The sequence below is a fragment of the Thunnus albacares genome, chromosome 24 (genome assembly GCF_914725855.1).
Source record: "Thunnus albacares chromosome 24, fThuAlb1.1, whole genome shotgun sequence".
NCBI classification, from domain to species: Eukaryota; Metazoa; Chordata; class Actinopteri; order Scombriformes; family Scombridae; genus Thunnus; species Thunnus albacares.
The window spans coordinates 15,893,932-15,908,036 of NC_058129.1; the positions used below are offsets into that span (position 1 = coordinate 15,893,932).

A 14,105-nucleotide genomic window follows, 5' to 3' on the forward strand; every position below is an offset into this window, starting at 1 on the left:
TTCTTTGTGGGTTTGAATGCATGCTGTGCTCTCTCTTTCTGAGGATTTTTATGTCATTACACTGTCAGAACTGACTTTTATCAAGTGATTCTCTTTCATTTCCAGACCTTTCAAGCTTTGTGCATGACATATTTTACATAACTTTTGCTTGGAAAATTGAATGATGTCTCAGATCACACTAAACAGAGAAGTGGAAGAACTTAAAAACCTTCTGATGAGTATTTTTTTGCCAGAAAAGACCCGAAAAAGTAGTTTATAAATAATTCAACACTATGTAATACACCTAAAAATAGATTAAAACAAGAGAAAAACACAATGCAGTAATGTGACTTCACTAAAAATAAGCTTTAACTCTGCCTCAAAACCTAAAAAAAGATGGATACATGTGGATAAAAGCCCTTCAAATACTTGACATTACTGTCAAACTGATTTATCTACAGGACGATGAGATCAACCAACACAGTCAGCTTGCTGAGAAACTGAAGGAGCAGATGTTGGACCAGGAAGAGGTTTGTCTCCCTGTTTTAAAAAAATGATTCTGAAAAGTGTGTGAGTGTATGTTTGCGCTATTCTGTATATATTTGAACATCCACAGTTTCTGTGTGGGTCTTTTCAGCTGCTGGCGTCGACGCGGCGCGACTACGAGAAGATCCAGGAGGAGCTGTGCCGGCTGCAGACGGAGAACGAGCTGGCCAAGGAGGAGGTGAAGGAGGTGCTGCAGGCTCTGGAGGAGCTGGCCGTCAACTATGACCAGAAGAGCCAAGAGGTGGAGGAGCGAGACCAAGCAAACCTGCAGCTGACGGAGGAGCTGCAGCACAAGACGGTGAGTGACGCGCAGATTTTATCATGTTGTTTGAAGGTATTTTAAATGAATGCAACAAGGACTACGTTTCCCATTATCCAACAAGAAGCTGACAGCTGCCATCAATAAAAACTCTATCACTATTTTGGAAGAATAGGGCCATGAACATTTAATTTATTTTGAAACTTGTAAAATGACACAATAATTTGAACATTTTTATATGTTTTTTTCCTCTTTTATTTACTTTCTGTCTTGTATGTAACACTAGATAAAGAAGAAAATAAAGGAAATTGGAGGGATTTGTCACATTTCTCTGTTTATTTAAGTGAGATAATGTAAAAAAAAATCAATAATAAAAGATTGTTAAACATGCAAAATAAGCTAATTTAAGCAATATGTTAAAGTTTATCTTAAAATTGAAGTTTAAATTTAAATTATTTACAATAATTTACACTCTTTCCTTTATTATAAGGCACCATGCAGGATAGAGAGACCACTCACCTAAAGGCCCCATGAAATGAAAAATACATTTTCCCAGTTTTAATCCTGTGTCACTGTGTTAATTGTTCATTTATCTCTTGTTATACACCAAATATATGTCAGGAAATCTGTATCAGAGCATTTTAACATCAATATCAGTCTTTTCTCTTCCTGTAAAACGGTTTCAAATGTTTGATGACTCATCCTGCTCTCAGGGGTGCTGACAAAAGTTCATCCAATTAATTGTGACTTTGGGCGAGTAGCCACACCGGTCAAATAAAACCACACTTCACCGTTTGTGGGTTGTAGTAGCTGACAGAGAAATATGAAGATAGATAGGAAGAGATGTGTGTTTGGATCAGTGGTTTTCATTTCCAAAACAATGTGGCTGCTGATGTCTAAATCATCTTGCCCTCGTTCTCCTCCTGGTGTAACAACAGGTGAGGGAGGTGTGTGTGTGGAGCCAACAGTCCTCTGTAGCTCTGTTTGTCTTTGCAGCATCATATCGCACTAAACTCTAAGCCACGCCCACTTTTTAGCTAATCATATACAAAGGATTTGATTTAAATCCCTCTTGTAACTGTACACCGCTCAAATATTAGGTTTCACTGGGAAATACGTCACAGTACAGAAGCTAAAGATGCTCTAACTTCTGTTTCATGGGGCCTTGACAGCTTTGTGTGTGTGTGTGTGTGTGTGTGTGTGTGTGTGTGTTGTTGGCAGGCGTTGCTGTCGGCGGTGCAGAGGGAGCTCGGTCAGCTGCAAGAGCTGAATGGTCTGCAGAGGAAGAGAGCCGCCGAGGTCCTCAATCTGCTGCTGCGTGACCTCAGCGACATCGGCGCCCTCATCGGGACCAGCGATGTCAAGGCCACCACGGTGAGGACGCACACACACACACACACACACTCTTACACACTTCTCCCATCTCTCACACTCACACCCTAACCCTCCCCCCTTACTGCCCTCAGTCCTTGGAGACGAAGGGGAACGGCTCGGCGGTGGAGGAGGAGTTCACGGTCGCTCGTCTCTACATCAGCAAGATGAAGTCGGAGGTCAAGTCTCTGGTCAACCGCAGCAAGCAGCTGGAGAGCGCCCAGGCCGACGCCCACCGCAAGATCCAGGCCAATGAGAAGGAGCTGGCGTCCTGTCAGCTGCTCATCTCTCAGGTAACTGTTGCCTAGGTAACAGTGTTCCCTCCCTCCATCCTACAGGGAGCCGTAGTTGCTAATTCAGAGTTCAGGGTGAGTTTTTAAAATGATGAAGTTTAAGCCCCACTAATCTACTTAAATGTCCAAATTTCCCCTTAATTTAAAAATCTATATTTTCTGTTTGCTTTTTAAGATGTCCCTCTGAGGTAACAGTTTAAGAGACCTTGTGCATCATTACAGATTTTACATTTCCCCCAAATTGATCATACTTGCTATGTGAGGAAACTTTGGGACCTTGACTAGAATTTTAAATTAATTTCTAATGCTTTCCCTCACAGCAAGAGTTTCTAATAGATCCATTAAAGCATCAGAGAGGTTTAAGAGATTAATTTCACTGTTATTTTTCATTTATTTACATATAACTGCATTGTTTATATACTGTATGCACTATGCAGGTCATAAATAATTTAAATATTAAACTTCTTGGGTGGTGTTCAATAGACAAAATCTCAAAAATGGAGACCCCTGAATGTAGAAAAATGCATTTTTTGCATGTGAAAAATGTATTTCGACTGATCTACATTTCTTCTGTCACACTAACTGACAGTCACTCTGGATAAATGACTGAACTTTTCTTTTTCTGGTGTTTTTCAGCACCAGGCGAAGATCAAATCTCTGACCGATTACATGCAGAACATGGAGCAGAAGAAGAGGCAGCTGGAGGAAAGTCAGGACGCCCTGACCGAGGAGCTCGCCAAACTCCACGCTCAGGGTCAGTACAAATGACAAACCCCCAAATCCTCCAAATCTCTTTAAATATAAGAACATATCAGTGCTTACTAGTCTAGAAATTATAATTTTATCAGGAGTTCAAAAAAATTGTATTTTTTATTGATATATCATTCTTTGTTTACCAACTTATGCCAGTGTCCTTGTTGCAGACCGAAGTTAATCTAACTTTACTTTATTCGATTTTACCTCATTTTTGATCAAATACACAGGAAAGTAAAAGAAAAATACCTTCTGTGCAGGTTGAGATAACAATACCTGATGGCTTATAATAATCTTACCTCAGGAAAAACTGTATAATTGAGTTAGATAACTGAATTAGATAAAAGAAGCTAATTTTCCTTCTTTGTTGGTTCTCAGAGAAAAGACACGAGGTGTCGGGAGAGGAGAAGGAGAAGGAGGACATCAGCAGACTGGACGGCGGCGAGGACATTAAGGTGACCTGAGGGACACTGCTGATTTTGATATGTACATGATTGTTTACGTCTCTAACGTGGTTATTCGTCTCCATTCTCCAGAAGTCTCTGGAGGAGCAGCTGGAGAACCACAGGGAGGCTCATCAGAAGCAGCTCAGCCGCCTCCGAGACGAGATCGAAGACAAGCAGAGGATGCTGGACGAGCTCACTGAGTGAGGAAATATATACACATGACGTTTATAGTGTAGTATAAAAGCACAACAGCTCCAGATTCACCAAACAGCTCTATAAAAACACTTCTTTTAGATTTAGATTTCTTTGGCGTTCTTGGCGTTTTTGTGGTGCTTTTTGGTGAAAATGTTGCGTATTTTTGTGCTAAAAGTTCATAAGATTTGTGACTTAAAGTTGCCTAAATGTTACCATAAAATCAGCAGTTGCTCAGTTGCCAGGAGTGGATATTGTGAGAAAATCATGAACATTTTGCACATACATTCAATATTACCATTTCTGTAGGCTGCCACTGTACGTTAGTGGAGAGCTGACCAGAATTAGACATGCTTAGATTACATGTGCATCATCTTAGACCCCTTATACAACTTCTGTGGGACATATTCCTCTAAAACATATTATTAGCTCTTGCAAATTAGTTGTATCTGAATGTTAATGTAGCTGAACCCCATATTTCCTGCCTGTGTTTTGGGTTGTGCAAGATTTTGATCCGTCTTGCATGAAATTTCTCAAAAAGTCTTGAAAGCACAAACCCATCCCGTGAACTTTTTTTCTCTCGCAAATGCGGTAGTGTTGGCAGAATAACATAAAAAATGGTAATAACCAATGTCATCCATCAGCTCTATCTTGGGTTTCACAAGGACTCCGCTGAGTTCAAAGGATTTCTTCCACATGATTCAGGGTCGGACGTCATTTCCACTTGAGAAAATGTTCAAAGGAACTACTGAGAAGAAGAAGAAGCTCAGCAGCTCAGTGAATAAAGCCGCTGCATGAAAGCATTTAACATGTGTGTTCAAAGTCAGGTTCAAATCTTGGGTGTTCAAAGCCAATATGGCAAAGGAAAGATTCAACATCACCCAGACACGGACTTTAAATTCTCTCCGGGAGTCATCTCAGTAGGTCAAGAGGCTCAATCTAAATGCAGGACTTTAGGGTTCAAGTCTTGCTTTGACTTTAAAGTCCTGACCACACTTTGGAAGCTAATAGCCGGAGAAAGGGCTCCACTATGTCTGTTTGTAGTTCAGTGAGTTCAGATGATAAAACGACGATTGGTGATCAGGTTCAAGTTCTGTTGCTGCTCTTATTTTCCTATTTCGCGATCAAAGCCAAAACAGCAAAAATGCTAAAAAAGAATCATAAAAAGAAGCAAAAATGGAAACATATCAGTTTAATAGATATCTTTAAAATTCCTGCTTCGGTTTGCTTCAGTGATTTTCAAACTGAGAGTTTCTGAAAAGTCTCAAAAGTGCTTAAAAGGCATAAAAGATTAAGTGAAGCAATGATTGTTTGATGACACAGATGTAAAAACGTTGTGTATGATTAATATTTTGGGGTTAAAGTCGTAATCAGACGTTCTTCTCTCTCTTCTAGTCTAAACCAGGGTCTGTTGTTGGAGCAGGAGAGACTCATGTCAGACTACGACAAACTGAAGGCTGAAGAACAAGAGAAGGATGCAAAGCTACAAAAACTCATGTAGGTACCAGTGAACGCAGGCTGATAATTTATTTATCTTGATGCAAAACAGCTTGAGCAGCTAAATGTCTGTTTTTTTCCGACCAGGCTGCTGAATGAACAGAGCGAGCAGGCCAGGGAGGACTTGAAGGGCCTGGAGGAGACTGTGGTGAGTCAAACCTGCCATGTGGCTTAAGAGGAATCAAAATGTGTTTTTCATGGGAAAGGTGATGGGATTTAATAGCGTGAAGGTTAGCAGAAAGAGCTCATGATCACAAGATCACTGGCTCAACCCCCGTTCCTGCACAATCAGTGTTCATGGGGCAGGTGTGAACAGTCAGTCTATCCAAAGCAAACTTGTTGTAATATTAAGTGTAACATCAAGAAGCAAAACATATTTTTGACATGTGGATAGCATCGCTCACTTTAAGAGATAGCTCAGCACAATAAGCTGCAGGTGATTGACACCTGTTGATCTTCTGATTGTTGGTTCAAATCCCGCTGTGGGCAGCTGATATTCTTGGTTTCTCTAAGTATTCAACATCGGCTTCTACATTCAGCTCCAATCAAATACAGACTACCTTGGTTCAATCCAGTCAAACCATTGAGGATTGAAAATATCAAATGAAAACGTTATGTTAGTGTGAATCTATAGCTCACTGTGCTGCACAGTGAGTCTGCAGTTTGAAGGCTGTGGGTTCAATCCTGAATCAAATTTTGAGTGTGACAGCCCGCATGACTGTGCACAACAGCACCAGTGAAACTCCCCAAAGTACGACACAAACTCTTTTCATTAGTTAAGTGTCACATAAAGGGCGTTAAATGTATTTGAGATATGCAACACAGATTCCCTCCAGAGAGATAGCTCAGCAGGATGAGTGACAGGTGTTTGTCTCATTGCAATACTAGAGTTGTGGGTTCAATTCCCACAGCAGGATCAATATACTCTTGTTAACAGAGTCTTTAACATCGACTCAAAGAGCGTTGACACTGCCCCCTATAGACTGTGTCACACAAATACAAGTACACAGAGAAGTTAACAGGAAAGGAAGAGGATGGAGAGTGCCATTTGAGAATTTTGCATTTTACCCCAATAGGAAGGCGGTGGTTTTGTGTGTTAATAATGACACAACATAATAAGCAACAAACATGCGATGGCAAGAGACTTCCAACATTTTTAAAAACTTGTTCGCACCTTCATGCATCAGTAAAACTTCAGCTGGACGGGACTTCCTCTTTCATAACCCCCTGTGTACAGACCTGCGAAACATCGGGGGAGGACAAGGCCCCCCCCCTTACCCACCCATGTGGGACACAGTTTTTTTTGCTCCAGTTACTGGTGAAGGAGAGGGATCGAACCAGCCACCTCACGTCCGCAGACGTATCTGAGATCTGTGTTGACGAAGCCGTCACTCCACCAGGTCCCCTTCGCACTCGCACCTCTTCTCTGAGCGCTTTTCAACCTCTCCTCTGAGTGATGTCATTCAAAAGTCCCAGACTGACCTGGGATCGAACCCACGACCCTAAAAACACAAACCTGCTGTCTAATACTCTGAATCACACAGTTGAACCCTTTCTGAAGCTTTAGTCATTGGTTTTCAATCTCACCACCAAGTGATGTCATTCAAAAGTCACAGACTGATGCGGGATCGAACCCACGACCCTAAAACATGAACCTGTTGTCTAACACATTGAGCTACACAGTCAGATCTTCAACATGTCTTCATGAGGTTTTCAGCCTCCAGCTGTGTGTCTTACTTAAAAAACCTCAGTGAAAGTTGGGATTGAAACAACAACCTTGAAACTTCCTCACAGCTGTTCATCACAGTGAGCTACAACTTTATTCTGAATTTGGGCTTTTGTTGGCTTTTCAACCATCAGTCATGTGACTCAATTTCAAAATTCATTGACAAACACAGACTTGAACCCACAACCTCAAAACCTTCACACTGCAGCTCTACACGTCAAGCTAGTGGACCAGCAGGATGTCATGACATCATTGTCAAATCTAACAGAAGAGGAACACAAGCTCATCAAGTAGTTTGTAGTTTCAAGTTTAAGTTGACACACAATTTCTTTTTAGAGAACTGCTGGACCATGAACCTAAAAAGTATTTTGACAGAGCATTTAAATCTTTGAAAACAAAATTTGCTTTAAAGAAAAACCCTTCTGTGAATTGAATCCACAATCTTAAAGCTGCAGTGCAGCTGTTTAACACTCTGAGCCACAGAGTGAAGCTGCTAACAAGAGGTTTCACCAAAGACTTTCAATCTTCATCGAGGCTGCGCAATCAAAACTCACTGAATCAGCATTGAACTCACAACCTTAAAACATTAACTGCACAACAGGCTCAGATGGTATTAGGGTAATGTCATTAAACAATTAAGTGGTGTATCTTGTGTCTCACTTTTAAAAAGTCCAACTGATTCAGTATTGAACCCAAAACTTCCTAAAATTTAAACAGCTGCTAAACAGACTGAGCTACTGGACCAGGACAGTCACTACTTAAGATATTGGCCTCAATAAATCTCCAAGCAGCTCTGGCTTGAACCTTAAAACCTTTGAGTAGCATAATTAAACACATTGAGCCTCAAGGATTAAACCTTTACCAAGTGTTTTACATCTTAAATACAGCTGCTAACTTTAAAAACTGATTGATCAAGTCAGGATTGAACTCACAACCTTAAAGCTTCAGTGTTGCTGTCAAACACAGTGAGCTAAAGCTTCACACAACTGATTGGCTCTGGGTCAAACACACAACTTCAATCTTCAGTCAGAAAGCTACCACAAGGGTGGGTAACACCCCACTCCACGTAAAACTGCTTGAGTGCAGACACCTGATTGAACAACCAGGACCAGTTTGTCTGTAACACCGGGCAGCCTGGCTGTGAGGTGGTTTGCTTCAGTGAGGCCACATCACTGTCTCCTGCTTGTTTATGGACGCTGCAGGTGCAACTGTTTGTGCTCTCTAACAAAACATTTGAATTCATTTAGCATTACAATGTCAAAATCACCCTGTTCCAAGGATGACACAGAAGCTGTGCCACCCCCAGTTACAAGTAAATTATTTTCATGAAATGTTGAGTGTGTGAAAAATGTGTTTTTCATGGGAAAGGTGATGGGATTTAATAGCGTGAAGGTTAGCAGAAAGAGCTCATGATCACAAGATCACTGGCTCAACCCCTGTTCCTGCACAATCAGTGTTCATGGGGCAGGTGTGAACAGTCAGTCTATCCAAAGCAAACTTGTTGTAATATTAAGTGTAACATCAAGAAGCAAAACATATTTTTGACATGTGGATAGCATCACTCAGTTTAAGAGATAGCTCAGCACAATAAGCTGCATGTCATTGACACCTGTTGATCTTCTGATTGTTGGTTCAAATCCCGCTGCGGGCAGCTGATATTCTTGGTTTCTCTAAGTATTCAACATTGGCTTCTACAGTCAGCTCCAATCAAATACAGACTACCTTGGTTCAACCCAGTCAAACCATTGAGGATTGAAAATATCAAATGAAAACATTATGTTAGTGTGAATCTATAGCTCACAGTGCTGCACAGTGAGTCTGCAGTTTGAAGGCTGTGGGTTCAATCCTGAATCAAATTTTGAGTGTGACAGCCCGCATGACTGTGCACAACAGCACCAGTGAAACTCCCCAAAGTACGACACAAACTCTTTTCATTAGTTAAGTGTCACATAAAGGGCGTTAAATATATTTGAGATATGCAGCACAGATTCCCTCCAGAGAGATAGCTCAGCAGGATGAGTGACAGGTGTTTGTCTCTTTGCAATACTAGAGTTGTGGGTTCAATTCCCACAGCAGGATCAATATACTCTTGTTAACAGAGTCTTTAACATCGACTCAAAGAGCGTTGACACTGCCCCCTATAGACTGTGTCACACAAATACAAGTACACAGAGAAGTTAAAGTGCCACAGGAAAGAAAGAGGATGGAGAGTGTCATTTGAGAATTTTGCATTTTACCCCGATAGGAAGGCGGTGGTTTTGTGTATTAATAATGACACAACATAATAAGCAACAAACATGCGATGGCAAGAGACTTCCAACATTTTTAAAAACTTGTTCGCACCTTCATGCATCAGTAAAACTTCAGCTGGACGGGACTTCCTCTTTCATAACCCCCTGTGTACATACCTGCGAAACATCGGGGGAGGACAAGGCCCCCCCCCTTACCCACCCATGTGGGACACAGTTTTTTTGCTCCAGTTACTGGTGAAGGAGAGGGATCGAACCAGCCACCTCACGTCCGCAGACGTATCTGAGATCTGTGTTGACGAAGCCGTCACTCCACCAGGTCCCCTTCGCACTCACACCTCTTCTCTGAGCGCTTTTCAACCTCTCCTCTGAGTGATGTCATTCAAAAGTCCCAGACTGACCTGGGATCGAACCCACGACCCTAAAAACACAAACCTGCTGTCTAATACTCTGAATCACACAGTTGAACCCTTTCTGAAGCTTTAGTCATTGGTTTTCAATCTCACCACCAAGTGATGTCATTCAAAAGTCACAGACTGATGCGGGATCGAACCCACGACCCTAAAACATGAACCTGTTGTCTAACACATTGAGCTACACAGTCAGACGTTCAACATGTCTTCATGAGGTTTTCAGCCTCCAGCTGTGTGTCTTACTTAAAAAACCTCAGTGAAAGTTGGGATTGAAACAACAACCTTGAAACTTCCTCACAGCTGTTCATCACAGTGAGCTACAACTTTTTTCTGAATTTGGGCTTTTGTTGGCTTTTCAACCATCAGTCATGTGACTCAATTTCAAAATTCATTGACAAACACAGACTTGAACCCACAACCGCAAAACCTTCATACTGCATCTCTACACCTGGAGCTAGTGGACCAGCAGGATGTCATGACATCATTTTCAAATCTAACAGAAGAGGAACACAAGCTCATCAAGTAGTTTGTAGTTTCAAGTTTAAGTTGACACACAATTTCTTTTTAAAGAACTGCTGGACCATGAACCTAAAAAGTATTTTGACAGATCATTTAAATCTTTGAAAACAAAATTTGCTTTAAAGAAAAACCCTTCTGTGATTTGAATCCACAATCTTAAAGCTGCAGTGCAGCTGTTTAACACTCTGAGCCACAGAGTGAAGCTGCTAACAAGAGGTTTCACCAAAGACTTTCAATCTTCATCGAGGCTGCGCAATCAAAACTCACTGAATCAGCATTGAACTCACAACCTTAAAACATTAACTGCACAACAGGCTCAGATGGTATTAGGGTAATGTCATTAAACAATTAAGTGGTGTATCTTGTGTCTCACTTTTAAAAAGTCCAACTGATTCAGTATTGAACCCAAAACTTCCTAAAATTTAAACAGCTGCTAAACAGACTGAGCTACTGGACCAGGACAGTCACTACTTAAGATATTGGCCTCAATAAATCTCCAAGCAGCTCTGGCTTGAACCTTAAAACCTTTGAGTAGCATCATTAAACACATTGAGCCTCAAGGATTAAACCTTTACCAAGTGTTTTACATCTTAAATACAGCTGCTAACTTTAAAAACTGATTGATCAAGTCAGGATTGAACTCACAAACTTAAAGCTTCAGTGTTGCTGTCAAACACAGTGAGCTAAAGCTTCACACAGCTGATTGGCTCTGGGTCAAACACACAACTTCAATCTTCAGTCAGAAAGTTACCACAAGGGTGGGTAACACCCCACTCCACGTAAAACTGCTTGAGTGCAGACACCTGATTGAACAACCAGGACCAGTTTGTCCGTAACACCCGGCAGCCTGGCTGTGAGGTGGTTTGCTTCAGTGAGGCCACATCACTGTCTCCTGCTTGTTTATGGACGCTGCAGGTGCAACTGTTTGTGCTCTCTAACAAAACATTTGAATTCATTTAGCATTACAATGTCAAGATCACCCTGTTCCAAGGATGACACAGAAGCTGTGCCACCCCCAGTTACAAGTAAATTATTTTCATGAAATGTTGAGTGTGTGAAAAATGTGTTTTTCATGGGAAAGGTGATGGGATTTAATAGCGTGAAGGTTAGCAGAAAGAGCTCATGATCACAAGATCACTGGCTCAACCCCTGTTCCTGCACAAACAGTGTTCATGGGGCAGGTGTGAACAGTCAGTCTATCCAAAGCAAACTTTTTGTAATATTAAGTGTAACATCAAGAAGCAAAACATATTTTTGACATGTGGATAGCATTGCTCAGTTTAAGAGATAGCTCAGCAGAATAAGCTGCAGGCGATTGACACCTGTTGATCTTCTGATTGTTGGTTCAAATCCCGCTGCGGGCAGCTGATATTCTTGGTTTCTCTAAGTATTCAACATTGGCTTCTACATTCAGCTCCAATCAAATACAGACTACTGTGGTTCAATCCAGTCAAACCATTGAGGATTGAAAATATCAAATGAAAACATTATGTTAGTGTGAATCTATAGCTCACAGTGCTGCGCAGTGAGTCTGCACTTTGAAGGCTGTGGGTTCAATCCTGAATTAAATTTTGAGTGTGGCAGCCCGCATGACTGTGCACAACAGCACCAGTGAAACTCCCCAAAGTACAACACAAACTGTTTTCATTAGTTAAGTGTCACATAAAGGGCGTTAAATGTATTTGAGATATGCAGCACAGATTCCCTCCAGAGAGATAGCTCAGCAGGATGAGTGACAGGTGTTTGTCTCTTTGCAATACTAGAGTTGTGGGTTCAATTCCCACAGCAGGATCAATATACTCTTGTTAACAGAGTCTTTAACATCGACTCAAAGAACGTTGACACTGCCCCCTATAGACTGTGTCACACAAATACAAGTACACAGAGAAGTTAAAGTGCCACAGGAAAGGAAGAGGATGGAGAGTGTCATTTGAGAATTTTGCATTTTACCCCGATAGGAAGGCGGTGGTTTTGTGTATTAATAATGACACAACATAATAAGCAACAAACATGTGATGGCAAGAGACTTCCAACATTTTTAAAAACTTGTTCGCACCTTCATGCATTCAGTAAAACTTCAGCTGGACAGGACTTCCTCTTTCATAACCCCCTGTGTACAGACCTGCGAAACATCGGGGGAGGACAAGGCCCCCCCCCTTACCCACCCATGTGGGACACAGTTTTTTTTGCTCCAGTTACTGGTGAAGGAGAGGGATCGAACCAGCCACCTCACGTCCGCAGACGTATCTGAGATCTGTGTTGACGAAGCCGTCACTCCACCAGGTCCCCTTCGCACTCACACCTCTTCTCTGAGCGCTTTTCAACCTCTCCTCTGAGTGATGTCATTCAAAAGTCCTACACTGACCTGGGATCGAACCCACGACCCTAAAAACACAAACCTGCTGTCTAATACTCTGAACCACACAGTTGAACCCTTTCTGAAGCTTTAGTCATTGGTTTTCAATCTCACCACCAAGTGATGTCATTCAAAAGTCACAGACTGATGCGGGATCAAACCCACGACCCTAAAACATGAACCTGTTGTCTAACACATTGAGCTACACAGTCAGATGTTCAACATGTCTTCATGAGGTTTTCAGCCTCCAGCTGTGTGTCTTACTTAAAAAACCTCAGTGAAAGTTGGGATTGAAACAACAACCTTGAAACTTCCTCACAGCTGTTCATCACAGTGAGTTACAACTTTTTTCGGAATTTGGGCTTTTGTTGGCTTTTCAACCATCAGTCATGTGACTCAATTTCAAAATTCATTGACAAACACAGACTTGAACCCACAACCGCAAAACCTTCACACTGCAGCTCTACACGTCAAGCTAGTGGACCAGCAGGATGTCATGACATCATTGTCAAATCTAACAGAAGAGGAACACAAGCTCATCAAGTAGTTTGTAGTTTCAAGTTTAAGTTGACACACAATTTCTTTTTAGAGAACTGCTGGACCATGAACCTAAAAAGCATTTTGACAGAATATTTAAATCTTTGTGTACAAAATTCACTTTAAAGAGAGACCCTTCTCTGAATTGAACCCACAATCTTAAAGCTACAGTGCAGCTGTTTAACACTCTGAACCACAGAGTGAAACTGCTAACAAGAGGTTTCACCAAAGACTTTCAATCTTCATCGAGGCTGCTCACTTTCAAAATTCACTGATTGAATCAGGATTGATCTCGCCACCTTAAAACCTTAGTAAGTTACCTAAGTAACTTAGGTAACTTAGTAAGTTACCTAAGTAACCTTAGGTAGTTATCACACAGTGCACCACAGGCTCAGATGGTATCAGGGTAATGTCATTAAACAATTTCAATCTTAAGTGGTGTATCTTTTGTCTCAGTTTTAAAAAGTCCAACTAATTCAGGGTTGAACCCACAACTTCCTAAACTTCAAACAGATGCTAAACAGACTGAACTACTGGACCGGGACAGTCATCATTGAGGATACTGGCTTCAATAAACCTGAAGATTTAGGATCCAAGCAGCTCTGGCTTGAACCTTAAAACCTTTGAGTAGCATAATTAAACACAGTGAGCCTCAAGGGTCAATCCTTTACCAAGGGTTTTACATCTTAAATACAGCTGCTAACTTTAAAAAGACATGGATCCAAGTCAGGATTGAACTCACAACCTTAAAGCTTCAGTGTTGCTGTCAAACACAGTGAGCTAAAACTTCACACAGCTTTTTGGCTCTGGGTTGAACCCACAACTTCAATCTTCAGTCAGAAAGCTACCACAAGGGTGGGTAACACCCCACTCCACGCAAAACTGCTTGAGTGCAGACACCTGATTGAACAACCAGGACCAGTTTGTCCGTAACACCGGGCAGCCTGGCTGTGAGGTGGCTGCAGCTCC

The 14,105-nt window shown here is 41.5% G+C and overlaps 1 protein-coding gene across 2 annotated transcripts in view; it reads left to right on the forward strand.

Annotated features, from left to right (window-relative positions):
- Positions 1-14,105, forward strand: part of LOC122976559 (kinesin heavy chain-like) — a 34,014-nt gene that overhangs the window by 14,791 nt on the left and 5,118 nt on the right. Inside the window, exons 13-21 of one of the 2 annotated variants that reach the window (XM_044345127.1) lie at positions 441-509; positions 596-823; positions 2,006-2,158; positions 2,251-2,448; positions 3,085-3,202; positions 3,580-3,656; positions 3,738-3,847; positions 5,235-5,336; positions 5,424-5,484. In XM_044345127.1, the coding sequence (XP_044201062.1) occupies positions 441-509; positions 596-823; positions 2,006-2,158; positions 2,251-2,448; positions 3,085-3,202; positions 3,580-3,656; positions 3,738-3,847; positions 5,235-5,336; positions 5,424-5,484 (1,116 nt within the window). The remainder of the gene's footprint in view (positions 1-440; positions 510-595; positions 824-2,005; positions 2,159-2,250; positions 2,449-3,084; positions 3,203-3,579; positions 3,657-3,737; positions 3,848-5,234; positions 5,337-5,423; positions 5,485-14,105) is intronic. The other variant, XM_044345128.1, reaches the window with a different exon arrangement.